Genomic DNA, 27,244 nt, shown 5'->3' on the forward strand with positions numbered 1-27,244 from the left:
CCCTTTACTTGCCTGCGATTCCCCACTCCCTGTTCAGGAGTAGGTCAGAAGGGCCAAGAATTGCCCCCCAGCCCAAAATAAATAAAATAAACAGCACCTCCCCCACTCCCTAAAAGAGCTCCTCTACCTCTCACTCTCGGGTCCCTGTCCCTCGGTGACCCGCCCCCCCTTCTTCCTCCCTGACCCTTCCCTCCTCCCCCATGCTGACCTGGCCTTGGCCTTCGCCCTCTCAAGAGGAGGGGTCTGCTTGGCTCAGTGGGAAGGGCGGCGGAGGGCCTCACTCCCAACCTCAAGCCAACCCTCCCCCAAGTTTCTGGGGGTGCTGCTTGGCGCCCCCAACCCGATGGGCCCGGCCGATTCCCCGTCTCGGGGGCTAGGGTGGAGGGCAGGGGTTCTCCCCGGCTCTCTCTCACCTGGTCCTTCAAGCGTCCCTCTTTCGAGGCCGGTCTACCCCGCCCCGCTCCCCGGTTCCGGCGCCCCGGCCTCCTCAGATGGCGGTGTCCCAGAGGACTGTGTGCTGCCGGCGGCAGGGCGGGGTGCCGGACTTGCGGGGCTCAGGCCCGCGCCGCCAGCTGGGGAGGATGGGCATGCTCTCCTGCTTGCAGAGGCCGCGGTCGGGCCGGTGGCGCGCCTTGATCTCCTTGCACACGCAGCGCTTGCGCTCGATCACCTCCAGCAGCTTGCCGTCGCGCTCGCGGGCGGCCTGGGGCGGCAGGGGCAGGGGCAGCGGCAGCGGCAGCGGGAGCGCAGGCTGGGTCTGTGCCCCTTCCTCCCGCCGCCGGCCCCGACGGGGATGGGGGGGAGGGAGGAATAAGGGGGTCAAGGACCTCAGAGTCACCCGACCCTGTCCCCACCGCCGAGCGCCGAGGCCAATGCGTCGCCCAGAAACAAGTCCTCTCTTGCCCCCAAGGCCTCCGTCCTCTCTCCCTGCGCCCTGGTGCCAGGCGGGGCGTGTCTCACCCCAAGAAGGGGCGCCTTTTCAAAGCCGTCTTCCCAGCAGGATGCATTTTTCCACCCAGAGGGGATGTCTCTTTCTAAACGCAACGCACAAAGGCGCACGTCGGCCAGTGGCGGCCCTGGCTGGCTACCCAGGATCTCCCCCACCCCCTCGCTCTCCAGCCTTCCCTGTTAGTCTGTGGCAGGCCCCAGCCTGAAGTCTTGCCTTTCTTCCCTCACCCGGGCCTTCTCACCTACCTGTTCCTTCACAAATAAAATGCCCAACCCCGTCTCCCTCCTCACCTGGCTCGGGGCATCCCTGGGCTGGCTGCAGGGCCGAGGGGTGTGGAGCGCGGCCTGCCGGACTCCTGAGGTGGAGGCGGAGCGCCCCAGGCGGTAGCCTCCCGTGAAGTCTGAGGCAGAAGATGGAGGGGTGAGAAGGGAAGGGGCCTCCACGTTCCCCTCCCCCAGTTCCCTGAGGACAGCCCCTGCCAGGCCGCCCCGCAGCCTCATTAGAGGAGGAAAGGGCTTGGAGACGTCGTATTAGAATGTAGGGCCCAGGATGAGGACCCTGGGAGATTCCCCGCAGCCCGCCCATCTGTGTGCTGGTGTACGAGGGCAGAGCGTGTCACCTCCGTTGCGGTGGCAGGCGGGGAAGGTCTGGCAGGGTATGGGCAGCGCGGGGCGGCTTCCTCCTCGGTCCCCTCCGTGGTGGATCCTGGCCAGCAGGCCCTCTGCTCCCTGGCCCCTCACTGGGATCCCTGATGCCATAGAGCCTCTGTCCTCACGCTCCACCTTGCCTGGACCCTCGGCACTGCCATTCCAGGCCTGGACACTGTCCTCGACCTCTGCTGGGTGACAAGGAGAGCTCTGAGACTGTACAATGGGAAGGGTCTTGCTGTCCCCCCAGCTACACACACCGCGGCCTGGGTGGACCAGGAGAAGTAACTTGCCCCGTTGCGGGTCACAGCTGGGAAGGGAGGGGCCCTGCTTCACACAGAACATACACAGAAGGAGGGACGCCAGTCCTGGCACCACCCCTGGGCTGAGAATCATAGATATTTACTGCTGCCAAACCCTTTTCCCTTTTCAGAGGGGTCTCCCCTACCCCAGTTTAACTTCAGAGCCCCCCCCCCCCCACCAGCCCCAGACAGTGCCAGAATAAACACCATCTGAAACAGAGACCAGGGGCGCTGTTCCCTAGGAGGGGGAGAATTCCCAAAGCCGGGAAGTGAGAAGGGGGGCATTGGGGGAAGGGCTGCATGTGAACTAAGCTCATCTCCCAGAGTAAGCCTGGCAGAGCATTGCGTTGCCAAGCAACGGTAGGGGCCTCCCTCTCCTCTCCCTCCTGTCTGGATGGGTTGCCATGGTAACGGCTGGGAGGCAGCTGTGTTTAGCTCCTAGTGTGCGCACACTCACAAACACACAACCCTGCAGCCCAGCGAAGGGAGGGGCAGGGAGTAGAGCGGGACAGGGCAGGAGGAGACCAGATTCTACCCCGTCCCCATCCCAGGTCTTCCTGCCCCTCCAGAGCCCACACGGGGACCCTGATCCCTTCAGTCTGCTGCGTACCCCCATCCCTCTGGTCTCCCAGAAAAGTTCCCAGTTCAGGACAATGGGCTGTGGCTTCCAAATATGCCCTTCAACACCTCCCCCAAATCATCACGGACATCCCCGGTCCCCCTCCCCGTCAACCCCTCCTCACTCACTGTCCAGCTCTTTCGCCTTCCTCCCGCCATACAGGACCTTCCTCTGCAGAGCCCAGCCTGCCCCAAACGTCGAGGCGCCCATCTCCTCTTCTTCCTCCTCTGGTGTCCCCGCGCTGGCGATGACGTGGGCACAGGAGAGGCTGGCAAAGGCCCCCCCGTCGGTCCCTTGCTCCTGCAGCTGGATCTTGACCACGGGGGATGGAGCCCCCATTCCACAGCCCTTATTCAGCACCCCCCCAGCCTTGAGGCTCTCATAGGCAGGGGGTCTCTTGAGCCCAGCTGCCGCAGCTGGGTAGGTCCAGAGCGGGGTCAGGGGGCCTGCAGTTGGGTCCGGAAGGCTGTGTGGGGAGGCCAGGCAGGCGCGGTGGTGGATCACCCCAGCTGCTGCGCCCATAGCCCCGCCATGGGGGCTGGACTTCCCAGGCACGGGGGGCCTCGAGCGGGTGCACAGCATCCCGTGGAGGACTGAGATCTCCTTCTCCGTCTTTGGCTCCCCAGCACCCAGGGTCGGACCGGTGGGCAGGACGGAGTGCGTGGTCACCTTGACTGCTGAGTACACCATGGTGTAAGACACGGCCTTGTCCTTGGGGGGGCCGGGGAGCAAGGCAGCCGGGGCAGGAGGGGCTGCCAGCACCCCTGCCGCCTTGGGGCAGATCATGCTGTGGGAATTGGGGAGCTCCCTCTCCCCCCGGGGCTGGCCAGAGCCCTGGGGCGGCAACGGTGTCGAGTGGCTCCGGGCTCGGCCCGAGGGTCCCAGCAGCAGCAGGTTGGCAGCGGGAGGCGGAGGCGGTGGGGGAGGCGTCTCCCGCTCCCGGGCAGGCACTTGGGGAGCTGGGGTGGAGCCGGCTGGCTCCTTGGAGTGGCAGAGGACCGGTAGCCTCGAGACCCCATCGCCAGGGGCTCGGGAAGCAGGCTTGGCCTGGGGGAAGGCCAGGAGTGGAGGACGGTGCTGGAGGAGGTTGGGGAAGGGCGGCGGGATTTCACAAGGAGTGGTCTTGGTGGGCGTCCCCTCCCTCCGGCTCGGGAGGGCTGAAGCTGGACGGCGCTGGGTGTGGAGCTGAAGGGCGTGAGGCTGGTGCGGTGTGGAGCTTGCCGTCAACGGAGGGGCCCCATTGGCGCGGCCTTCACCGGCCTCCTCGGGCAGCGGGTACTTCATCTCCTCGTATATGGCCTCGCTCTCTTCTGAGTCCGAGTCAGCGCCAGCCGTTGGGGTCGGCCCCACCCCACCCCCAAGAGGGGGCCCAGTCAGTCCCCCTCCACTCCGCCCTCCTCCCCTGAAGACATCCCCCACCATCTCGATGTACACCGGCTCTTCTTCCTGGGCACCCACCTCAGGGTCCCCAGCTACACAGGACCCCCTACTGAGGCGCTGAAGGGGCGGGTTCCCCCCTCGAGGAGAGGCGGCTGGGGGACAGGACTCATCAAAGGAGACAGAGAGCTGGGTGTTGGGACTTCGCCTGGGCTTCTGTGGAGGAACCTTCCGGCTGGACTCGCGGCCCTCCGGGGTTGGCTTCTGTGAGCCTGGGCGGGAGTGGGAAAGAGAAAAAGAAACCGGGCTCTAAGTCGGGGAAGGAAATGGGGAGACCCACTGTGACCTCTTGACTCACCGGCAAGGACATTTCTGCCTCTTCATTTTCCCCACGTCCCTCAACTTACAGCCCCAGTAGGTTCTTTTCCTACCGGTCTGCCTCCCGTCCTTCTAATGAACGCCCCAGAATCTGCAGCTCCCACCCTCAATTCTCCCCGACCCTCAAGGCCCTCCAAGGCCACCCCTTTCCCAAGAATGAACTTTTCAAGGAGCTTCCCCTGTCCTTGAATGGTTCATCTCAGGCCCTTCCAAAAAGGAACACCCCCACTCCTTCTGAGAATGGAACCTTCCACTTCCTTGGTTCTTCCCTGAATGAACCCTCCCGGCAGGCCTCCCCTGGCCTGGAATGGATCCTCCCAGCTCCCGGCTCCTACTGGGCAGGGGTGCTGGTGTCTCACCTGCTTTCTTGCTGGGGGGAGTCTCTGCCCCCGGCCCTGCCATGCTGAGCTTGGTGCTGGGGTGTCTCCGGGGCTTGGCCGGGGGTCTTCGGGTGCTGCCGTCCTCTGTGAGGCCCCCCCCGCCCCCCCCAGGCCCGCCCCCCACGCTGTCCATGCTGCCCACCGAGTGGCAGGAGAGGGAGCGTGGGGCCATGGCGCTGCGGCAGGGGTGGGGGGTGTGCTCTTGGGAGGCGGGCATCGTCATGAAGCCCATCCTGAGCGAGCGGCGCAGCGAGGCAACGTCCCGCACGCGGACCCCCGGCCCTGGGCCGGCCCCGGGCCCCGCGGAGCCTGCGGGAGCCCCCTCCTTACTGGAGCTGGGGAGAGAAGGCCCAGATGGAGCAGAGGTCGGGCCTCAGGCCTGGGCCCCCCGCTCCCATACCCCAAGAGGGGTTTGCAACTCTGTGGCCTCCCAGGTAGGAGGAGGGGGGCCGGGGTGGAGATGGGGGGAGCCTGAGGGTCCAAAGCACTAAGGTAGAAGCTTCAGACTGAACTTCTAGGCTTTGAAAAAGGCAAGGATATGGAGGGCAGGGATGAGAGAAGGGGTGAGCCTGTGTGCAAGGGAGCATTCCTGGAGCTGGCCGACCCCAGCCTGGGCATCTCTGGTGCACACACAGGTGTGGACAACTTCGTACATAGAGATGCAAACCCAGGCAGCGCAGCCCCGCCTGGCACATGCTCCTGCCACCCTGGCTCTGCTCCTTCTCACTCTCACGCTGGCCCACACCTGGCCTCTGGCCTCCCTTCGTGTCTGGCTGCTGCAGCCTCCACTCCCACACCGCCTCCTTTCCTGGACCCGGGCTGTACCGCCGCATCCTCAGAGGAGCCTCCCCCGGCTGATCCTTCTTCCTCCCTGCCTCTCTCTCTTTCTTTCTTTCCCTCTCTCTCCCTCTCCCTCTCCCTCTCCCTCGGCGCTGTCCTCTCTCTGTCACCCTCCCAAGCTCACCCCCCATTCCCTTTCACTGTCTCTGAGCTTCTGTGTGAGTGAAGGGGGGGCGCGGCCGGCAGGGAAGAGGGGAGAGCTGTGGTGGGATGGGCTCTCATTAAGGCCCTGTCTACTAACCCTTCATTAGGGAGAGATCAGTGCAGTGATAGCTCTGATTAATCTAATTAACAACAAGAATTAAACTTCACAGCTTTGAGGAGGGAGAAGGGAGCAGGGAGGTGGCTCTGACTCAGGCTCCGAGCTGCTGTGCCGTCAATGGGAATGAAGAAGAGAAGGGAGCAAGACGGAAGAGGCCAGGTGCCAGGTCCCCGGGAGGGCAAGGAGAGGGGGCGAGCCGTGTGTGTTGGGGGGGGGGGTTGGCTCCCAGTCCTGGCTCCTCTGCAGGGCCAGCCTGCCTGTCCCCCACCACACACACACACACACACACACACACACACACACACACACAGCCCCGTCACTGGGAGGGGGCCAAATGGATCGTCTCTGGCACCCCTCAAATGACCCATCCCTGGACCATGAGGGCAGCAGGGCCTGCCCCTTCCAAGGTCAGGTGACAGGGGAACCAGGAGCCAGGCCCACACTGACAGAGAGGAGGACATCACAGGCCAGAGGTGAGTCAGGAAGGAGTGTCTTGGGCCTCTGGGGATGGGGAAGAGCCAACAGGGTGTCCCTGGGCTGGAAGCCCCCTGAGAGGCCAGGGCAGGGGCTGGAGCCAGGAGCCAGGAGCCGGGCAGGGACAGGGCGTGTGCAATTCCAGCAGTTCTGTACTGAGCACGGGCTCTGAGATCAGACTGATGACCAGGCTGTTGGAGTCAGGAAGGGCAGAGGGATGTGGCCCCACCACGAGGGAAACAGAGGTGGGACAGGCGAGGGGGCAATCTGGGATGCGGCCTTACCTCCTCTTGGCCTCCTCTTCCTTGTGCTGCCTCCACTCCAGCTTGGTTTTTCGGTAGAGGAGGTTCATGTCGTGGGGCAGGAGGCAGGTGCTGGGGATTCCTGCTCAGCGCCACCAGGCCCGGGGGGCGACCCTCCCTGGGTCCCGGATCCACTTGGTAGGGGGGAATGGAAAGGAAAAAAAAGAAAGATGTGGGGTGGTCGGGGCCAGGAATGAATGAGAAAGAGAGAGAAAGGAGCAGAGATGTGACTTGGGTCCTCATAGAGAGGAAAACAGATGGAGGCACAGAAAACCCAACACCGCCTCCAGGACCCACACACGTATAGACACAGACGGACATGTATCCAGAGTCACACACCCTGACAAAGGTGTTCAGAGCCACAGATACACACTCTGGAGAGATCAGACTGAGAATCCCATCCTGTAAATACATCCTGACCACCACACAGACAGCCCCCACCAACCTACAGCAACCCTGCAGCCACACAAACACACATTCAGACCCACAAACCACCGGGCCACAGACCCATATCTACCAACAGAGGACCAGACACACTGATTGGCATAGGTAAACACAACCTAGGAACAGCCAGACACACAGACATAAACACGCCGACACACCCACAGCACACACAGACCTCCAGACACACACAAATCGGCTGCACCGACTGGACGTACCTATAGACAAGGAGTTATGCCGGGGCCTACTTGCCTACACTGCACCCCGCTGGGGAAGGGGGAGACAGTCAGACTCCTCACCCCCTCTTGGGGCCTGAGGCTGGGGGGTGTCATGAGGGCAGGGCGGGGATACTGGAGAAAGGGTGGGGGCATTCTGAGTTGGGCAGCTACAAGACCACCCATCCATGTCTCTCCATTCCCTGCCGACCCCCTCACCAGTCCTTCGCCTGGGCCCGGGCTTCCGTCCACCCCTATTCCTGCACCCTGGCCCCTCAGCGATGGTCTCCGCCTCCCTCGCTGAGGGCCCAAATCACCTTCCTCCTCCGGGATCTGGGAGGCTCCCGGCTTCCCTCTCGCAGTCCCCGCCCCTCCATCCCACCCGGGGGTCTCCAGACTGGCCTCATAGCTACCTTCTGAGCTGCGGCCTCCATACCTGCCCTGGTTTCCCTTCCCCCAAACACACTCTCCTTTGCGCTTTCTGCCTCACCTCTCCTTCTAGGCGCCCCTCCTCACTGCCGTCCTCTCCCTTCCCTGTTTGTTCCAGACCTGGCCGGCTTCATCCCCCTCTCCATCCAAAGGCCCCAGGTTCCCGGGCACCCCTCCCCTTCCCCTTGTCCTGCTACCCTGGGTTTCTCCGTCTCTCGCCCCGCCAATCCTCCCTACCCCTTGTCCCCCCATCCCACCTCCCCGCACCCAGCATCCCCAGTTTCTACATCACCGTACCTGGCCTGCCGGGCGCCGGCCCCCCCATGCCGGGCTCCGCCCGGAGCAGGAGGAGGGAGGAGGAGAGACAGAGAGAGACTTGGGGGGGAGCCGAACAGGGCCCTGCCGCAGAGACAGCCCCGCCTCCGGGTCCGCCCCCAGACCCGCCCCCGGCCCCAAACCCACCCTTCCACACCCTCCAAGGACGGAGCGGGAGTGGCTGTGCTGCGCTGCGCCGCTAGCCTGGTGTGGGGGGCACCGGGCCAGCGGAGCCGGTGGGGGGACTCGGAGAAACGTCGTGGGGTTCAGGGGACCCGGCGCCAGCCCGCCCCCGCTTTGGGGCGTCCGCTCCTTGCAGCCCCTCGCCCCTGCCCGGCAGGGCCGTGCTGGGTTTGGTGTCCAAGGCTCCGGCGGAGCGAAGCTGGGCGCAGCGCGCAGCGGCGCCCCCCAGCGGCGACCCGGGGCCTGCACCCACGCGCGTACCCCGTGCAGCCGGCGCTCCCCGGGTGCGCACACCACGTCCGGCCCGGGCGAGGTTGCGGCTGCGGGGCCCGGGGTGCAGTGAGGCGGCGAGGCCGGCAGGGGGGGCCGGTTTCCGGGCTGAGGGGCTCTGAGAGTCGGGAGCTGGACCATCCGCGTCTTTGTCCAGCAGGGGACGAGCTCCCTGGGCCGCGCCCCGTCTTCCAGCCGCCCCCCAGGTACAGGGAGGGCACTGGAGCTGGCTCTCTTGGTGCTCGTCGCCAATCCTTGCAGGTTCCCAGGGGTCCAGACCTGTTTCACCGCCGGGGCTCAAAATCTTTTGCCCGTCCGCCCCCGCGGCCCAAGTCATTCTCCCAGTAACCTTTGACTCCGCAAAATAATGAACATAAAGAATAAGTTGTAAATGGCCCCATATATTAAAAGGCTATTATAAATGCCCCTGGGAGAGTTAACACATTAAAATACATAACTGTCCTTTCACATTTACACCTTAGTGTGAATAAACTTTTATTTATTCATTCAACAAACATTTCCACAGAGACCAACAATGTCCCTGGGACTGTAGACACGGAGGAGTCCAAGTTGATGTTGATTGTCTGAGTTGGTGGGAAGAGGAGGATGCAAAGATAAGTTTGAATAGTTTGTAGCGAGCTATCGCCGAGGGAAGGAGGATCTGGGGGCGCAGCAGCGGGGCTGTGTTCTGAATATTGCCAGAGGGGAGAGGGTCTGGGGGTGGGGGTGGGGCCGTTGTGTGGGAGGCTGCTTCCTGCACCTCACCACTTGGGAGGCCTCAGGATCTGGCTAAGGTAGTCATTGTTACCATTTGAAGGGAGAGAGACAGGAGTGCAGGTGTATTTTAACAAAGAGATAAAGATAAACTGGGGGAAAGGGGGTTTGCATTATTTTGTTTTTGTCTAATCGTAAAGGGTGGTTAAAAATTTCCATGAGCTAAAGCTGAGGAAGGAAGGATGTGTCAGACAGCCCAGAGCTAGTCTCAATGCCATCAAATGCTTGCTCTGAGGCCTTGGGCAAGTAACCCAAGCCTCAGTTTCCTTAGCAGAGACGCTGGAGCTCAAAACCCACCCCATTTCTGCCCAGGGCTGTTTTGAGAATCCATGAGATAATTTCGTAGAGTGGACAAATATGAAGAATTTTAATATGCTTAAAAAGAGTTCCATATGACCCAAATTAATTAGAATCCATTTCCTTCTGAACCTGGGAGTGAAGGCAGATGCGGTCGTTAGACGCTGCTTTTGCTAAAATAATTCTTTTCAGAATGTTGGGGGGCGCAAAAAAGAGAAAATGGCAGTTGGAGGTTTATTCTTTCATGCCAAGCACATAGTAGGCCCTTTGAGTGTGTGTGGATTATCCACAGTGAGCAGGGGATGGGATGGAGAGGTGGGAAGGGTGAGAGGTGGGTGTGTGGGGAAGGGTCCAGGCTTGTGGCCAGCCAGGTTCCTCCTCCGGCGGGCACATCTGTACGTGTGCCTGTGTGTGACCCGCAGTTGGAGAGAAAATGCAAGTCAGCACCTTCCTGAGTGCGTCTCTGTCATTTCTCTATCCCGATCTAGGGAGCCAGACAAGGACACACCTGAGTGTGAGAAATGTCCCTGCTCTACCACTGATAGCCTTTCTGAACGTCCTGGGTCTCAATTTCCACATCTAACAAGAGGAATAGTACGATGTTTGGGGTTTGATTCAAATACTCCAGCACACTACAACAAAAGATATTGGGGGTATAGATGAAACAAGACTGAGTTTCAATTGTGAGTTGACAATTGTTGAAACCCCATGCTGGGTCCCTAGGGGTTCATTTTACCATTCTCTCTAGTTTGGGGCATGTTTGAAAATTGTCATAAGGATCCATTTGAAAAAATAAGGACCGGGGAGAAAAACAGTATCTTCCTCGTACGGTTGCTGTGAAAACCAGCGACGACGATATGACAATAACAGCTGCAGCAGCACCAGAACAATTTACTGGGCGCTTATGGAGTGGCAGGCACCCAGCGGGATCCTGGTAAGTTCCTCCCTACTCTTCCGTGCGTCTGTAGGCCAATGGCAGCAAGTTCCTACAAGTAAGGGAATCCCGGGCCTCCCCGCAAACTCCTCCCCTTTCTCTCCGCCCTCCGCGGCCCCTCCCTCCGAGGAAGAGCTGGGCTGGGGCCCAGCAGGTGTGGGGTTAAGGCAGCCTGTCCCGGGCCCCTGGAACAGCAGCGGCAGCGGCAACTGCACCAGCAGTGGCCGGGGCAGACCTGGTCCCGGGCCAGCTGGCTGGGAGCCCCAGGAGCGAGAAAGGGCGGAGGAAGGGGAGGAAGAGGGGAAAGAGGAGGAGGAGGAGGAGAGGAGCAGTCAGCAGGCCCGAGGAGGCAGGACTTCCTGGCGTGGGGGTTGTCAACAGCCCCGAAAGAGAAAGACCGAGAGGAGCGGAGAGAGACCCAGCGGTGCCACGCGGGAGGAGACTTGGGAGAGCCACTCGCCGCGACGACCACCGAGGCGGCTCCACCTGCAGGATTGGGGGCTAAGCCGCCCCCTCCCGCATCAGTCCGCAGACCCTTGGGGCTTCGGAGGCCGCGCCTGAGCTCCGCCAAGGAGGCGGGGGTTCCTTCTTTTCTGGACAGCAAACTTTCCGCGGAGATGCCTTGCGGGGCGAGGTGCGGCCCCCGAAGAGGACCGTCCAGCCTCTGACTGCCGCCTGCGCCCCCGAGCTGCTGGGGCCAGGAGGCGCCGGGGAAGGGACAACCCAACATCTTAGGCGGCCGGGACCCCCGGCCCAGCTCGGTGGCCGCGGCCGAGAGGTAGGGCTCTGGGTTGGGCGGGGCGGCGGGGCGGCGGGGCGGCGGGGCAGGGCCTGCCTCAGGGATGGGGGAGCTGGGGTGCGGGGGACCTCGGTGGCCCAGCACAGGCCTCCCGTTGGCCTGGCCGGGCTGAGGAGCGGCTTCACTCCTGTTCACCCAGGCCTTGGAGCCCTTGCTCTTGGGACGACTTGGGTCCCGTGAGTTTGAATCCCAGCGAGAAATGCCCAACTTTGGGTCTGGGCCGCCCCTTCCTGCTCTCTGCGCCCGCCCGGATCTGTCCCCTCTGCTCTGGTCTCTGTCATTTCTGTCTCTTTGTCTCTGGCGGTTTCCCCTTCCTCCCCCCATTCCGCTCCCCAGAGAGGAAGCCCCGGAGGTGGCCTGCCCACTGCTTTCTCACACATTCTCTCTCTGTCTCTCTCCCTCTCTCTCTCTCCAGTTTGCAAACTCAGCTCTGGAGTTCGGCGGTGACAGCGACAGCAGCAGGAAAAACCTGCCCCTGCCCCCCCAGCTCCCGCCGCCTCCCCTACCCTGTTCTCCCTTCACTAACCAGGCACCCACAGTTCCCGTAAGGCCCTCCTGCCATGTCGGACCCAGACATCCCCAGGGGCCCTGGTGTCCCCACCATGTGGCCCCCCTGTTCCAGGGGTGCCTGAGCTCCTCGAAGAGCCACCACCGCCCCCCTGCCCACCTTGGCCCAGTCCTGAGCCCCAGGGACCATGAGTGGGGGTAAGAAGAAGAGTAGTTTCCAAATCACCAGCGTCACCACGGACTACGAGGGTCCGGGGAGCCCAGGGGGTCCAGATACCCCTGCCCTGCCGGTCCCCACTGGGCCCCCGCCCCGCCTGCCCAGTGAGGAGCCCAACCCCGAGCCAGGGGGCAAGGGTACCCCCCGGAATGGCTCCCCACCGCCTGGGGCCCCCGCCTCCCGTTTCCGGGTGGTGAAGCTGCCCCAAGGCCTGGGAGAGCCTTATCGCCGAGGCCGTTGGACATGTGTGGATGTTTACGAGAGAGACCTGGAGCCCCCTAGCTTTGGCCGGCTCCTGGAAGGGATTCGAGGGGCCTCAGGGGGCAACGGGGGCAGGTCTTTGGATTCCAGGTTGGAGCTGGCCAGCTTAGGCCTGGCCACCCCTACCCCACAGCCAGGCCTGTCTCAGGGCCCCACCTCCTGGCTCCGCCCACCCCCCACCTCCCCTGGACCTCAGGCCCGCTCCTTCACCGGGGGGCTGGGCCAGCTGGCAGTGCCCGGCAAGGCCAAGTTGGAGACAACCCCCCTGTCAGCCTCCCCGCCCCAGCAGCGCCCCCCAGAGGCCGGGAGGGGGGATAGCGCGGGCACTTCCCGGGCTGCCACGCCCCTGCCCTCTTTGAGGGTAGAAGTGGAGGCAGGGGGCTCAACAGCAGGGACCCCTCCACTTTCGCGTGCGAAGGATGGAGCTCTGCGGCTGAGGATGGAGTTGGTTGCTCCAGAGGAGATGGGGCAGGTAAGAGCTGGGTTCAGGGTTGGGGGAGACACCTGAGGGGTGGTGCTTGCCCATTTCGACCTTGGCCTCCACTTCCATACTGACCTCTCCCCGCTCCATTGTCACCTGTCCATCACATCAGGCAACCCCGTCTTTTTTCTTCCTGCCCTCTCACTTGGAAGTCCATTCCTGCTCCTCACATGGCCCTTGTTTTCTCTCTTAGGCTCCCTCTTCCCCACGTTCTGCACTTTCTTTCTCTTTGGTCTTTCATTTGTTGCCTTTGGCCCGAGTCTCCATCTCCAGGTAGCCCAGTCCTGTCTCTCCATCATGGAGATGTGACCTCCTCACTTTGGCCTTCACCTTCTGTCTTGGTCTCGCTTCTTCACGCACTGAGGGTGGAGGCCCCAGGCAGGGCTGGGGTAGTTGGGCCTGCTGGGGTTGGGAGGGAAGGGCAAAAAGTAGGTATTCCACTGTAAATCTCTCCTTTGCAGTCCCATCTCCAGTTGGGTGTGTGTGGGGGTCTTCTTTCCACTCACCACCCTCCCAGCCCCACCTCCAGCTTTGTCCCAAGACAAACTTCTCCAAGACATTGAAGAATTGGGTGGGGTGAGGGAACCCATTACAAGGACGGGACGTTGGCTGGTTCGTCCTTTCTACCCCCAGTTGTCAGTCTCAGTTCCCTGCGTCTGGGTCTCTCTAGGATCAATCACTGGGGGTGGCCACCATGCATTGGGAGAGAGGTGGGGAGCAGCCGAGAAAGAGTTAAATCCTTTGCTCATTCTGCTTCCTGCCTCCAAAAGAGGAACAAGTCCGGGCTCGGGGGCAGGATGCCTGGGTCCTTGGGGTGGGGGGTGGGCAGCAAGGGATGTTGGATGTGTCTGTCCTGAAGGAGAAAATAACACGTTGGATGCAGGAGGAAATGCAGGTAGTGTGAGGATGAGAACTTTTCCCCTTCCTGGCCTTGGGCACAAACCACAGTATAAAAATAACCTGAGACTGTGTGTCTGGGCCTTGTCAGGACCGGTCAGGACCGGCTCCCCCCAGCCCCTCCTGTCCTCAAACTCACGTCTCTCATGCCACCCCCCACTTTTCTTGAGTTCTTTCATTCAGTTCCTACCCCAGGGGAGAAGATGCGTTTCCTTTACTGGTCCCTGTCCACACACTCTTCCAAAGCAAGCTCCCTTTGCCCCCAGCCTCAGCTCTCTCTATCCTTAAGCCCTGCCTGAGCTTCCCTTGGGCCCACAGACCCTGCCCCTCTCCCCTCTGTGCCCCCAGTTCCCTTTCCTTCCCCCACGTCCTGATTCCTTACTGTGCCCCTGCCTCTGTGCTGCTGTTTCCCTGCCCCAAAGTTTGTCTTCCTCCTACACTCCCCCATGCCTCTTCTCCCCGGGTTGCCTCTAACAGGGGCCTGGAGGAGGGCCGGGGGCACCACCTGGGCCCCCTTCCTCTGTTCTGTCCCGCCAACCACCCTGGACTCTCTGTTCTTGGCTTTTTCCGAGAAGCTGGGGCCTCCTGGGGCCTCACAGAGGCGTCTTGTTCCTGTGGCCCCCGCCCTTTTGCAGCCACCCCCAGCGCCTGTTGGGCTGTGTGGGTCCACGCCCAGGCTCCGCCTCTCTCCATCTCCGTAACCGCTCCCCGGTCCCCAACCCCCAAGAGCCAAGCTCAGGAGCAGAACTTCACCTGAGTCCCTAGAAGTTTGAGAGGAGAGGCTAGAATGGGTAGAGACGGGGGGGAGGGGGGAGGAGGTGGAGGACCAGTTTCTGAGGATTCATTCATTCTACAGATGGCTATTGAACAAACTACAAGTTCTGCCCTCTGGAGCTTACCTCAGCAGCAGGGAGGCAAAAATACTTTAATTTCAGATAATTTTAGGGACTATTAAAAAAAAGTAGAACAGTTCAGTGGAATTCACGAGTCACAGGATGGAGAAATACCTCTCTGAGGAAGTGACATTTGAGTCGCCTTAAGAAGTCAGGTAACAGAAGGCACAGTCTCTGACTGGCCTCTGACTAGGGGTCCTAGTTCAGGTGGTGGAAGGATACTGGAGTGCAGACCAGAGCCCCTCTCCGATACCCCATGAGCCACTTTTTGGAAGCCACTCACCCAGTCCTCAGGATGGGTGCTGTTTCCCTTGTCTCTAGTACCTCCCTCCGCAGAGCCGGGGGAAAGAGGCGCTGCGGGGGCAGGACGCCTGGGTCCCTTGTCTTCAGAAGACGGGGTGTGTGGGGAGAGCTGGGGAGGGAGGAAGACTAGTAGGCAAGTTGTAAGGTGGCTGGATCCTTTCACTCAATGTGACAGTTCCCACCTGTCTGTCTCCAGGTGCCCCCACTCGACTCTCGCCCCAGCTCCCCAGCCCTCTACTTCTTCCCCGATGCCAGTCTGGTTCACAAGTCTCCAGACCCCTTTGGAACAGCGGCTGCCCAGAGCCTCAGCTTCGCCCGCTCCATGCTGGCCATCAGTGGCCACCTGGACAGTGATGACGATAGGTAGGTGGGCTCCGGTTCCCCACCCAGCACCTGGGAAAGCTGAGTGAAACTGCCTGGTAGGTGTCCTTCCCCCTACTTGAACTTGGGGAGGACCTCTTAAACTGAGAAGCCTGGCCTGGGCATAACACACTGGGCAAAGCTGACTTGAGACCTACTCCCTCTCTGTGGAGAGAGCTGGGTGGGACTCCCTGGCTTAGGACTGTCAAATGGTAGACTTTTTTAGAGTTTGAAGGGAGTCATTGTTGTCAAATTCCAGAGCTCTTGCAGATTTAGCGATCATCTGGCCAACCCTAAGAATTTACTGGCAAATGTTCAGGAGACCAGAATAGGGAGTCGGTCTCCTCCCAGTTCTCCCTCTCCCTGCCGAGGGGAATGGTACTCCTGCAGAGTCCACGCAGACTACTTTAGGATCCTGGGACCTCTGGTACCAAGAAAGCATGTTCCTAAGGTTCGGTTCTCTGTGCTAGGATCACCATGGGGGCTGAGCACTCCCCGGAGGCCAAGGCCAAGCCAAAGCCGTGGAGAGGCTGGCTGTCGGTCACAGGGAAGGCACAGGAGAGCAGGATCTCCTGGGGTTCGCCCTTCAGGGGAGAATGTCCCGTTCATGGCATGGTGGGCAGAACTTCCTGTTTTGTGGGCCAGGTTTCAACGTAGCAAAGGCAGCAAGCTGAAAGGGGAGGAACAAAATCGCGAGTCAGATGGCCAAACTGCTCCCTTCTGGCTGTGGACTGATAGGAACCCAGGAGAGGGACCAGGGAGTCGCCACTTTTATTTTGGAGGGAGGAGTGGGACTTCCGGTTGAAGCCTGGGGGGAGGGACTTCCTGTTTGGAAGGCACTAGGGGGCGGGGCTTAGTGGGAAGTGGGGGACTTATTTCAGCGGAGTCTCCTTCCTGCCTTCCAGTCACGTGGCGACCCCACCCCCCTACCCCCCTTTCTCCAGTCAGGGACCGAGGCCTTGGGGGGGGCCAGAGAGGAAAGAGAAGGGGGTATAGGGGCCGGTGGGATGGAGGGCGAGGGGCCTGGTGGAGGCACTTGGAGAATGAGGGACAGAGCAGGGCTGGGCAGGGCCGCATCTGAGCTCCCTGCTCTAAGGAATGTGTGAGGTGTGAGGTCGGCCAGGCCCGGGAGAGTCATCTGCCCCCATCGCTGCTATTCTCAGCGCTTCCCACCCGCTCCCCTCCCACTTGGGAGGTTCCCTGGCACGGAGGGCTCCCTGTCCCTCCCCCACCCCTGTTGATTTGAGAGGCCAGCTTCCAGCTTTCTCTTACAGAGTTCTGCCTCTAGAAGCCTCCTGAACTGTATTTTTTCGGCTTGTCCCCTCCCTCTCCTCCTCCCTCTGTCCCACCCCCTCAAACACCCCAGTCTGACCGGTCCGCCTCCCAGCCTCCACTTTACTCTGCTGAGCTCCAAGCCTCTGGGGCTCAGGCCCAACCCCTCGTGCTCCACCCTGCTGGGCCAGCGTGTTTGGGCTGGGCCACCTCCTTGGCCCCCTGGAATGGGGCGTGTAGCCCCCACCTCACCTCTCTGGTGTGCCGGGAGCTGGCAGAACAGGGTCTGAGTGGCATGGGACCTACCTTTTGAGAGGGAAAGTGGGCTGGGGTATTAAGTGCCTGGATCCCAGATGGGGCGTTGGGGATGCCTGACCAATCCTAAATCTGGGGATGGGAGAACAGAGGGTACATGGTGAATTCATGCCCCCAGCAGGGCCTGGCAGTTGGGAGGTACTTGAATAAGTGGATGGATGGATGCATGAGGGGATGGTTGCATAGGTGGGTAGATGGCCAGCATGGGGGATCCAGGCATTACAGGGAATGAATTCCAGGAACTCAGGAAAGAAAAGGTATGTTTATCCAGTGCTTCCTTGGGGTCAGATGCTACCTCTTATCTCACATAATTCTAAGAGCAACCCCATGATCCTCACTTTCCAGATGAAGAAACAGAGAGGTGGAAGGTTTTTAGAAACTTACCCACTGTCACCAGCTAGTAAGTGGCAGGACCGCTGTTGGAGCCTGGGTCGGACCCCAAAGCCACTTTCTCTCCCCTCTCCTACTGGAATGCCTGTGTCCCAAGAGAAGAGGAGGAAGCAAACATCTCTGCGATGCCCTTTCTCTCCAGGACAGAGGCAGGGACAGCTCTCCCAGTCTGGGCAAAGAGCCACCCCACCCCCCACCCCCCGCCCACACACAGATCCAGGAGGGAGTGTAGACGAGGCAGCCAGGCTCCTGGGGGCTCATCAAAACACGGTGAGGGAGTAGGGCTGGCCCTGTCCCCCAGCATCAGAACCTCCCCACCTCTCCCAGATGTCCTGTTTCTTCATCTGATCCTCATTTTGAGGCTGTTTCATCTGACCTTCAAAAAGGAAGACCAGCCTCTACAGCTGTCCTTGCCTCAGGACCTAAGAGTCCTGCAGGGCCAGAGTCCCCAGGTGTGCATGTCGTGCTCTGCACAACTCCAGGGGGCGCCACTCACATTTAAAGTCACTGTTGACACTTGAAGTCATGACAGTTTTCGAGAAGATGGCGATAAGTCTTGAAAATTTTATTCTGACTCATACAGAGTTGCTTTGGGGGCTTGTGGTGAACGCTGATCCCATCCAGTCAACCCCAAGCTTCCCACTCCTGACCCTGCTCAGGGATTCCAGCACAGTGCCAGGCAGTCCTTCTCGCAGGGGTTCTCAAAGGGAGGGCTTGGGTTGCCAGAGTCCTGGTCCCTTGAAGTGTTAATGTTAGAATGTGCCAGTGGAAAGTGCCTTCAAAAACTCTCCAGTGCTAGTCAAACAGGAGATAATGATCTATCAGCCAACAAATGTTTATTGTTGTATTATTCCTTTATTTCTGGCAAGAAGGAACAACTCCCTTGGCATCTTTACTGAGTTTTTGCCAAGCAAGGCCAGTGTTCCTACTCCTGTGAATCTGCCCCTCTTTGGTCTCTGTGTGTCTGTGTGTACCGGTGGCTGGGGGGAGAGTTCTGTGGTGGCCCAGTCTCCACTCAGGTGTCTCGGTTTGAAATAGCTTGAAAACTGCTTTGACGCTCCAGCTGGCTGCCCTCCCTCTGCTCTCAAACTTGATTCCTCCCCCCAACCCCAGGAGTCCCAGGTATCCTTCCCCCACCCCATCCTGTCCTGCTCTCTCAGGCCTGGTCACCCTCTTGGTTACTCCACCTGTCAGCGCCTTCTGCACCCAGAGCTTGGATGGGAAATGGAAAATTCCCAGTGCCCTCGTGCTCCCTTCCTGGCTGCAGGGCCTCATCCAAGGGTCACCTTGGATTGAGCGCTAATTCCCCCCCACAGGAAAGCAAGTTGGAACTGACAACCAGGAGAGAGGGCTGGACAAGGGAGCACAAGGGTGAGGGAGGCAGCATGTTGGGGCCACCTTCCCTGAGAGGGGCGAAACTGGGGGTTGGAGGTCAGGACTGGTGATCCAGCGGTACTGGGAGGCATAGGTGGAGGACTGGCCCCGGGGCTGAGGCAGCTGAGGCAGAAGCTGGACAGGTGTGGGTGGTGAGCTGCAGGGTGAGGCAGGAACCTGGGGCCTGAGTGGTGGGGAGAGGGAGCTTTGGAGGAGAGGACCGGGTGCAAAGGACGGTGCAGGTTCTGGGACCCAAAGCCTGGGCCTGGGGACTCTTGAGCCAGGCCTGAGTCGACCTCTGGTGGCCACTTAATAAACTGCAGCCAGACCTGCTCTCCCCTCCCAGTCTTCCGTTCCCAGGACTCTTCAGAGCGCCTGCACCTATTCCCAGTGTCCCACCTCCAGCCTCACCCTCTCACCTCTCCTTATGCCCTCGCTCCCTCCAAGATCCCAAACACCAGACTCGGGTCCCAGGTCCATAGGTTGTACTCGTCTTTCAGGCTCTGTTTGTGTTGCCATGGTAACTTTCCCATTCCTCCTTACCCTCACTGTGGGAGGAGGGGAACTCTCTGGCTAGGCCCCAGGGGTCATCCCTGATGTGGGCTTTGTGTTTCAGGGAGGTGCTCATAATCCAAGGAAGACCACAAGCATATCAGAAACACACCCCACCCATCGCCTTCACTCCCTTTCTTACCTCGCGGCTGAGAGCAGCTGAGGCCTTGAGGGAGGCCAGTGTCCCCCCAGAGGGGGCAGGATGGGGTCAGAGGTGGGAAGAGGCCTCCCAGGGCCAGGCTGCCTCTCACCCTTCACACCCTTCCCTGCCCCAGGCCTCTGGCCCTGCAGCCCCTCCCTTGACTCCCCTGACTCGGCCCCCCAGCTGACTGTCCTCAGCCGGCCCCCCTCCCCTCCGCTCTGGGATTGGTGCCAGGGTGAGAAGGGGACACTGGCACTGACCGTGTCTGGGAATTCCCGCCCACCATGGAGCCGGCGGGAGGGGGTCCCCGTGTCCCTGAGGAGCCAATAGCAGCCAGGCTTTGCCCTGGGGAGTGGTATATAGCTTTCAGGCCAGCACCCCCTAGGCACTGTCTCCTTTCTGCCTGCCTGGCACCAGCCAGACTCTGCTCTGCCCGGGGGGCTTTGAGCCCCCCAGGCAGTCCTTATGATACAGCTCTCTCCCTCTGGGGAGGCCCAGGGATCCTTTCCCCTTGGGGATGGCCCAGCCAGGGGTCTCAGTCAAGTCCCTGGTGTCCTCGTATGAGACCCGAGTGGTGGGGATGGCTCCGGGGCCTCCCCGGAAGAGGGGCTGTGTCTCCTCTCCTTGTTCCCCTCGGGGAGCATCCCCCATCCGAGGGGCATCTGGACCCCCGCCCCACCGGGGCTTGGGGGGGCCCGGGCAGCGGCCCTCACCCCGCCGGGGGATGGACAAAACCCTCCTCTCCCTGATTCTCTACTGTCACAGGTACAGGCAGGGGTGTGGGTGGGAGGCTGCAGCAAATGAGGCTTGTGGAGGAGGCCAGAGCCTGCTCTGAGAAGCACCTGGAAGGCAGCAGGCTGGGGTGTCCAGACACCTGGCTTGGCACCTGTTCCTCCTCCTTACCTCTCGTCTCCCTGTGTCTCTCCAGTGGCTCCGGAAGCCTGGTTGGCATTGACAACAAGATCGAACAAGCCATGGTAAGAGAAGCCATCTTGGTCCCAGCAGGTCCCGGCTCATGTGCTGATGCCCAGGTCCCTGCCTCCGTTGGCCGGCCCAGTGCTCCATCCCTGCTCTCCTCATTATTAGGGAATACTGACTTCCGCTCCTTGACCTGCTCCCAGCTGGGTTCCCTGGGGTCCTTCGCCCCCTCCTGAACCCTTGACATACCTTGCTTCCTAGCCTGCTCCTGGCCCCTGTCTCTGTCTTTGAGCCCTGACCTTGCCTCTGTCCGGCATCCTTGCCCATCCCGATACCCCACCCCCTGCGCCTTCCCTGCTTGACTTCTTCCCCAGTGATCCCCCATCATCTGGGATCAGGAGGCTCTCCCACACCTGGCTCCTCAAGGCACTGGGCAGGGGATGAGGTTGGGGTGGCCTGGGACCCCTGACGCTTTGCCTGTCCCTGGACCCTCAGGACTTGGTGAAGTCCCACCTCATGTTTGCGGTCCGGGAGGAGGTGGAGGTGCTGAAGGAGCAGATTCGGGACCTGGCCGAGCGGAACGCCGCGCTGGAGCAGGAGAATGGACTGCTGCGTGCCTTGGCCAGCCCCGAGCAGCTGGCCCAGCTGCCTTCCTCGGGGGTCCCACGGCTGGGGCCCCCAGCGCCCAATGGGCCCTCAGTCTGAGCCTCCCTTCCTTCACAATGTGCCTTTGGGGGCCGCCACAGCTGCTAGGCCTTGAGCCAGCTGCCTGCCCCCTCTTCCTATGCAGCTTTAATGCCCCCTGATCCCCGGGGATGGGAGTTGAAGGCTCAGAAGTGGCCTGTTCCCCGCCCTTCCTTGATCTCCCCATAGTGCCCAGGGACTGGGCTGGGGCATCCCTAGACATTGATGGAGGAGGGAGGGCATCAGGACAGGGTGTTAGATGGAGCCCCCCTCCTCCCTCCCTAGGGGTCAGTGTTCTGGGACCCCCCCCGGCAATAGACGGCTTGGAGGTGTTGGAGGCTGCCTGGAAGACATCCCCACCTTGTTCCCTGGAGTGCCCCCCCTCTCCTCTGCCCAGGGGAGGGAGTACAGAAAGTATCTGGAAGTTCTGGGATTCAGGTTGTTATTAAAATAATAATTATAATTAAAAAATCCGAAGAAACTTGAATCTGGAGGTTGGCATCTCGTTGCTTGTGTCCAGATGTGGGACCTGCACCAACAGTTTCCACCTGTGGGAGAAAAACTTGAGGCTGTGGGCTCCCCTGGAGATCTTGTCCAGACTGCGGAGGTTTAATGTGGCTCAGAGTGGAGATGCGGAAGGAAAAGGGAGCCAGCGGCCTGGGTCCTGGGAAGAGGGAGGCGAGGCAAGGTGGGGGGGTGGGGGGGGGGGATGGGGGGCGTCGGCCCACGTGCTGGTGGGGGACAGGAGAACAATGGAGGCTTTGGTGATTGTGCAGGATCCACCCCCAGCTTCCCAGCGTGTCCCCTCTGCGGGCTGGATCCGGGTGGCTGCTTGGGGGTGGGGCGGGGGGCCCTGAATGGGCCCCTTGTCTCAACTCTGGGTGTGGGCCAGGCTCCCCGGGCACACAGTGCCCTCGCCAGGCCTGGCCGGCCTCCGTGGCCTCCACCCCCAGCTGGCTGAGGATGGAGCCCTGTGGGTGAGCAGGCCCCTCCCTGACAGCCTCGGCTCCGGCCCATGCGGAAGAGGCAGGTAGGGAGATGGACCCCATCTAGTGGGGAAACGGGGAAAGCAGCAGCCTCCACTTCAGGAGACCCCCGGCCCCACTAGGGGGGACCTGCTGAGAGTGGGATCCTGGAGGCAGACCTGGTTTGGACTCCCCGCCCTGTGGGCTCCATAGATTTATGACTTGGGCAGGTTCTTTGGTTTTTCTGAATCGCAGCTTCCTCCTGGGTAAAATGGTACTGACAATAATACCTACCTGAAGGGCAGCTGGGAGGGTTACATGACATCAAACATGGGAAATGCCCAAGGAGTACCAGGCACTCAATAAATGTTAGTTTTCCTTCCTTGGATTCGGGGGAAGGAGGGCCAAGGGCGCAGGGATTGGCTCCGGGGATCCTGGAAGGGTCTCGGGTGTTGGGGTCAGGGCCAGGCAGGCTCTCACAATGGGCTAGAACTCTCCCTCCCTCTGAGTTCTCATCCACTTTGACTCCTCTCCCGGTCCCAGGGAGGGGAGGAAGGGCCTAAGATGAGTCACTGAGGGGATTTTTCCTCCTGGATTCTCTATTTCTTTCTTCACTGCTATGCTAGAGGCTCCCCAGAGACCCCTGAGGTGGCGGCCGCTGGCCTGCAGCCTGTCCTCCTCCCCAGTGAACTAAATGCTGGTTCTGCCCCCTACTTGGGGCTTGTGTATCGGAAGAAATGGCTGTGGTCATGAGGTTCTTCCAATGGACTTGGCGCAAGATTAGTCGCTGGGTGAGTTTCAGAGATCGCCCCTTCCTCTTGCCCTGCCGGGGTGGGAGGTGCTGGTCAATGACCTCTAGGTCACAGAAACCCGCACTTCCTCACCTGGCCTCCCTCCTCTCCTGGCCACCTGTGGCCAAACAAGACGGAGAGGGAGGTGGTGAGGGACAGGACAGCTGGGGAGGAGGCCCCTTCTCCGCTGGGCCTTCCCTTCTGACTGTTGTCTCTTGCTCTGCCCCTCTCTTCTGTCTCTTCTCTCCCTGTCTCGGTTCTTAGGTTTTCTTCTGGAAACACAAAGCTAAGTCAACCATCGTAGAACGCACTGACTCCAAGAAAAATGAGTTGAAGGTGGAGAAGACTTCCAAGGTGTCTGAGACTTTCAAGTTGGTTGAGTCCCCCAAGGAGGCTAAGGTCTCCAAGATGGATGTGTCCTCCAAGGTAGCTGACCCCTGCGTGTTGGCCAAGACCACCGCGGACGGGGCTGCAGTGGAGGCGGGCCACGGGCAGAGATCGCTGTTGCAGCTGCCCCGGACTGCCGTCAAATCTGTCTCCACACTCATGGTCTCCGCCCTGCAGTCTGGCTGGCAGATGTGCAGCTGGAAGATCAGCATGTTGTCCCCCTTGTCCCCAGCAGCACCCCCCTCCTATCCCCCATGACTCATTCACGCTGGTGGGAATGTAAAATGGTGTGGCCACTCTGGAAAAACAGTGTGGTCAGTTCTTCTAAAACTAAACATGCAGTTATCATATGGCCCAGTGATTGTACTCCTGGACATTTATCCCAGATAAATGAAGTATTATGTTCACACAAAAATCTGTACGTGAGTATTCATAGCAGCTTTATTCATAAGAGCCCAAACCAACCCAAATGTCCTTCAATGGGTGAGTGGTTAAATTGTGATATATCATGGAATGATACTACTCAGCCATAAAAAGGAACAAACTATTGATATATGCAACAACTTGGATGGCTCTCAAGGGAATTATGCTGCGTGAAAACAACCAATCCCAAAAGGTTATATATTGTATGATTCCATTTATACTATATACCACTCCAGAAATAACCAAATTAGAGAAGTGGGGATCCAATTAGTGGTTTAGTGGTTGCCAGGGGCTGCGCATGGAGGGAGAGACAGGGGAGGTGGGTTGGTTATAAAAGGGCAACATGAGGAATCCTTGCGATAATGGAAATCTTCTGTATCTTGACTATGGTAGTTGGATACATGAACCTGCACGTATCATGTAAAATTGGGAAGAATTCAACACACACACACACACACACACACACACACACACACACGAATACAAGTAAAACTGGAGAAATATGAATAAATTCAGATCAGTGGATTGTATTGATGTCAGTATTCTATGATACTACTAGAGTTTTGAAAGATTTTACTATAGGGGGAAAATAGGTAAAGAGTATAAGTATTATTTCTCACAAGTGCATGTGAACCTATAATTATCTCAGTCAAAATTTTAATTTAAAAAGGGAAGTGTCTAGATTACTACCAAGTCAATTTATTTTTGTTTTGAATTAGGTATTACTGCATTAATAATAATTTTTGAAAGTTCACCTGGGGAATTCCTTGGTGGTCCAGTGGTTAGGACTTGGCGCTCTCACTGCCGAGGCCCAGGTTCACTCCCTGGTTGGGGAACTGAGATCCCACAAGCCGCGCGGTGTGGTCAAAAATAAAATAAAATAAAATAAAATATTCTGGGCCTGGAGAGAGGCATCAGGTAGAATAAGTTAATGGATTGGAGTGATATTTAAGAGGTAGAATTGTCCCACGTGGTTGATTGCATGATGGTGAGGGGCGAGGGAGAGACAGACGTGAAAACAGGCTGGAGCCATTCACTGGAAGGACTTAGGGGAGAAAGTAACAACTTTAGGGCATTGGGACAGGATGAGTTGAAGTGTCAGAGGGACATCTGCAGGGAGATGTCTAGGAGGCAGTGGGATATACAGGCCTGGAGGTCACAGACGAGAGCTTTGGGTTGGAGACAGCGTTGGGGGTGTCATTCTGGCCTTCATTTTAATGCACTCTCCATGGAACCCTAGTGGGGACTCAAAGGTGGGTCGGACATGGTCCCTGTCTTCCAGGAGCTTGCATGCTGGTATTGAAAACAGATGAGTCCGCCGAACAAATAGTGCATAAAATGTGGTATGACAGGGTGAACACAAGAGTAGAGACAGGCTGAGAAGGCTTCCTGGAGGAGGCGTTGCCCAAGCTGAGGCTTGACAGAGCAGGTGGAATTAGAAAAGCCTTTGCCGTTTATCTGCAGGTGGTTCCACCAGTGGTTTCCCCCTAGACCAAGCTGTTCATCTGTGCTCATCTTCTCTCTTTCACAGTCATCTGTGAGTTCTACCTCAGTCACCTCCCAAATGAAGACCGAGTCCCCTTTGGAGGCGAGAAGGACTGAGATACTGCGGGAAGTGTACCTGATGCTGTGGGCCATTCGGAAACAACTGCAGCAGCTGGCCCTCAGGCAGGAGAGGCTGCGACGGCGCCACATCCGGGCCCACATCTGTCCCCAACTTGATCCAGTTCAGGGCTTGAAACAGGATTCCCAGAGTCCCCTCTAGGGGGGAACCCCACATCCTCAGAAAGCCCCCACCTCACCCTTAAGTAAGGTTGATAGGAGAGGTTAGGGCAGCAGGCCAGGAGTTGTGGGTGAGGAGAAGTTTTCATACCATCACCTCTCATCGGGACCCCAAGGCCTGGTCTGGGGTCCCACGTACTCCCCTTCATTCCTTTTATTCAATTTGTAAAAAATTATCAAAATGTTGGGAAATAAATATCGGATATTTCTGAGTAGCGGTAGAGTGTTTGTGGATGGCCCGAGGCACGGAGGGGAACTTGGGGGCGGGTAGGGAGGGGCACCTGGGGCGCCGGCCCAAATATGTGTGGGAGTAACGGGGCGGGGTGCGGGTGGCGGGCAGGCCCCCACACACTTTTTAGGGGCTGAATTGCCTTTGGCAACTGTGCCGGGCCAGTAACGATAGTCTCAGAGGCACCGGTTCATTGAGGACATGCTGGGTACCAGGTGCTGAGCCCGGGCTCTCGCTGGAAATCCTACAAGACAGACTGTTGCTGATGTTACGGGACTTGTCCAGGGCCCTACGGAGAACGAGACCTCGCTGGAAATTCCGCCTCCTCAGCTGGTCCACTGCCCTGCCTCTCTGGCGCTCTTGGGCCCGGCCATGACGAGGGTCAGGGTCCCTCACTTGGCGGACGCGGACACGCATCAGGCTCTGTGGGCCTCGCCCCTGCCGAGGGCGGCCGAAAACTACATCTCCCAGGGTTCCCGGCGGTGAGGCTGGGCCGCAGGGCGCAGAGGGCCTGGGCCGGGGGCCAGCTGGGTCGCGGTCGGAGAGCGCGGGAGGGTGTCTGCCTGGCGCCGCGGGAGCAGCGGCTGGAGACCGTGGCGATCTGGTGCGAGGTTGGGGGGCGGGGGCAACACGAGGGGAGACCGTGGAGCCTCAAGTCCCTTCTCCACCTTAGCCTGCCCTTTTGCCGGGCCACGCGAGGGCGCAGAGGTGGCTCCCCAAGGAAAAGCAGGGATATTTCTCCAGACGGTAAAATTCGGGGATGTCAGAATTCACAGGGCTTGGAGGTGGGGGAAGGTGCACGGGTTGGCAGCCGCGCCCGAGCCTAGGGGGCAGCAGAGGCCCTGGGAGCGGGGGAGGGACGGCTGTGCTACTGGGTCTTGCTCACCGAGACGTTAGGTGTGAGCAGGAGGCGGTGGGCGTGAGCAAAGCTGGGAGCCGGTGAGGAGCAGCAGGGATGGTTTGCTGGAAGCGCCCAGTTCACTAGAAAAGTCAGCAAACTCTGGCCCCCAACCCCACCCCCCGCAGCTCTGGCAAAGTTGGACACCATTGCTGGGAATTTGAGTGGCCTTTCCCAGAAGTCCGGAGCAGCCCCCGGCTGCCCTGCCCGATGCCCTACAGCCCTGCTACCCTGAGCCTGTTAGCTGTGCACTGCACCTCAACATTTACAGCCCTCGTAATACCACCCACCACTTATTAAACACCTACTCTGACTCTTTTTATGTCTTGTTCTAAGTACTGTAATTCTCACAGTGGCTTTATGATGAAGTATTATCACTTCCATTTTTTAGAGAGGAAAGCTGAGGGACAGAAAGGTCATTTTAAGGTCGTGCAGCTTTCATTCATCCAACGAATGTCTAGCTCACACAGGACATGTTACATACATGTTACATGGCAGGTGTTCAATACATGAATGTGGTGCCTTCTCCAGGAATCCGTTCTGAGGTGAGTCTGAAGCCAGTCAGGCCCTCAAAACATTCTAATACACAGTGGCTCAATTCTGGGGCTTTCAATCACCAATTATTCACCACATCTCCATTGTGTGCCAGGAACTGTTCTGGGGCCGAACAGGCCATGGTGGGTCTCTCCCAGGAATCCTGGAGGATTAATGGGTCCCAGGCTTTTGGAGTGGTGCCTCACTGTCTAAGGTCCAGAATCAGCCCCTCCAAATCCTTAGAGAGATGCTCCTCTTCCTATTGGGGACCTAATAGGAAATTTCAGCGAGAGGAGGGTAGGAAGGCTGGGCGCCCCTGAGGGTCACTAGTAAATAGCCTTACAAGTAGCTACAGGCCCAGGAGCTAATGGGCTTGAGGCTGTGGGCTTGTGGGAAGGAATACACCTCCCATTTTTCTCTGGCTTCTTCAGCATCATTAGGATGTAAAGGGAGGAAAGGAAGAAGGTGAGTTCAGCCAGCAG

General features: G+C 59.5%; 3 protein-coding genes across 3 annotated transcripts; 2 read left to right on the plus strand and 1 right to left on the minus strand.

Moving 5' to 3' along the window:
* Positions 1-487: 487 nt before the first annotated feature.
* Positions 488-6,580, minus strand: NYAP1 (neuronal tyrosine phosphorylated phosphoinositide-3-kinase adaptor 1; the record flags this gene model as incomplete). Its single annotated transcript, XM_079718913.1, has 6 exons — positions 488-757; positions 1,240-1,349; positions 1,569-1,784; positions 2,646-4,166; positions 4,632-4,987; positions 6,513-6,580. The coding sequence occupies 6 exons, from the start codon at positions 6,578-6,580 to the stop codon at positions 488-490; spliced, it is 2,541 nt and encodes an 846-aa protein (XP_079575039.1).
* A 5,302-nt stretch (positions 6,581-11,882) lies between these two features.
* LOC307063207 (TSC22 domain family protein 4) lies at positions 11,883-21,240 on the plus strand (the record flags this gene model as incomplete). Its single annotated transcript, XM_079719199.1, has 4 exons — positions 11,883-12,644; positions 14,943-15,109; positions 20,080-20,128; positions 20,565-21,240. The coding sequence occupies 4 exons, from the start codon at positions 11,883-11,885 to the stop codon at positions 20,772-20,774; spliced, it is 1,188 nt and encodes a 395-aa protein (XP_079575325.1). The 3' UTR covers positions 20,775-21,240.
* An 867-nt stretch (positions 21,241-22,107) lies between these two features.
* Positions 22,108-25,306, plus strand: SPACDR (sperm acrosome developmental regulator). Its single transcript, XM_079719200.1, has 3 exons — positions 22,108-22,509; positions 22,774-23,100; positions 24,851-25,306. Exons 1-3 carry the CDS (start codon positions 22,456-22,458, stop codon positions 25,082-25,084), a joined length of 615 nt encoding a protein of 204 aa, XP_079575326.1. The 5' UTR covers positions 22,108-22,455; the 3' UTR covers positions 25,085-25,306.
* The last annotated feature ends 1,938 nt before the right edge of the window (positions 25,307-27,244 follow it).

This window comes from Hyperoodon ampullatus (genome assembly GCF_949752795.1).
Source record: "Hyperoodon ampullatus genome assembly, chromosome: 14".
Taxonomy (NCBI): Eukaryota; Metazoa; Chordata; class Mammalia; order Artiodactyla; family Ziphiidae; genus Hyperoodon; species Hyperoodon ampullatus.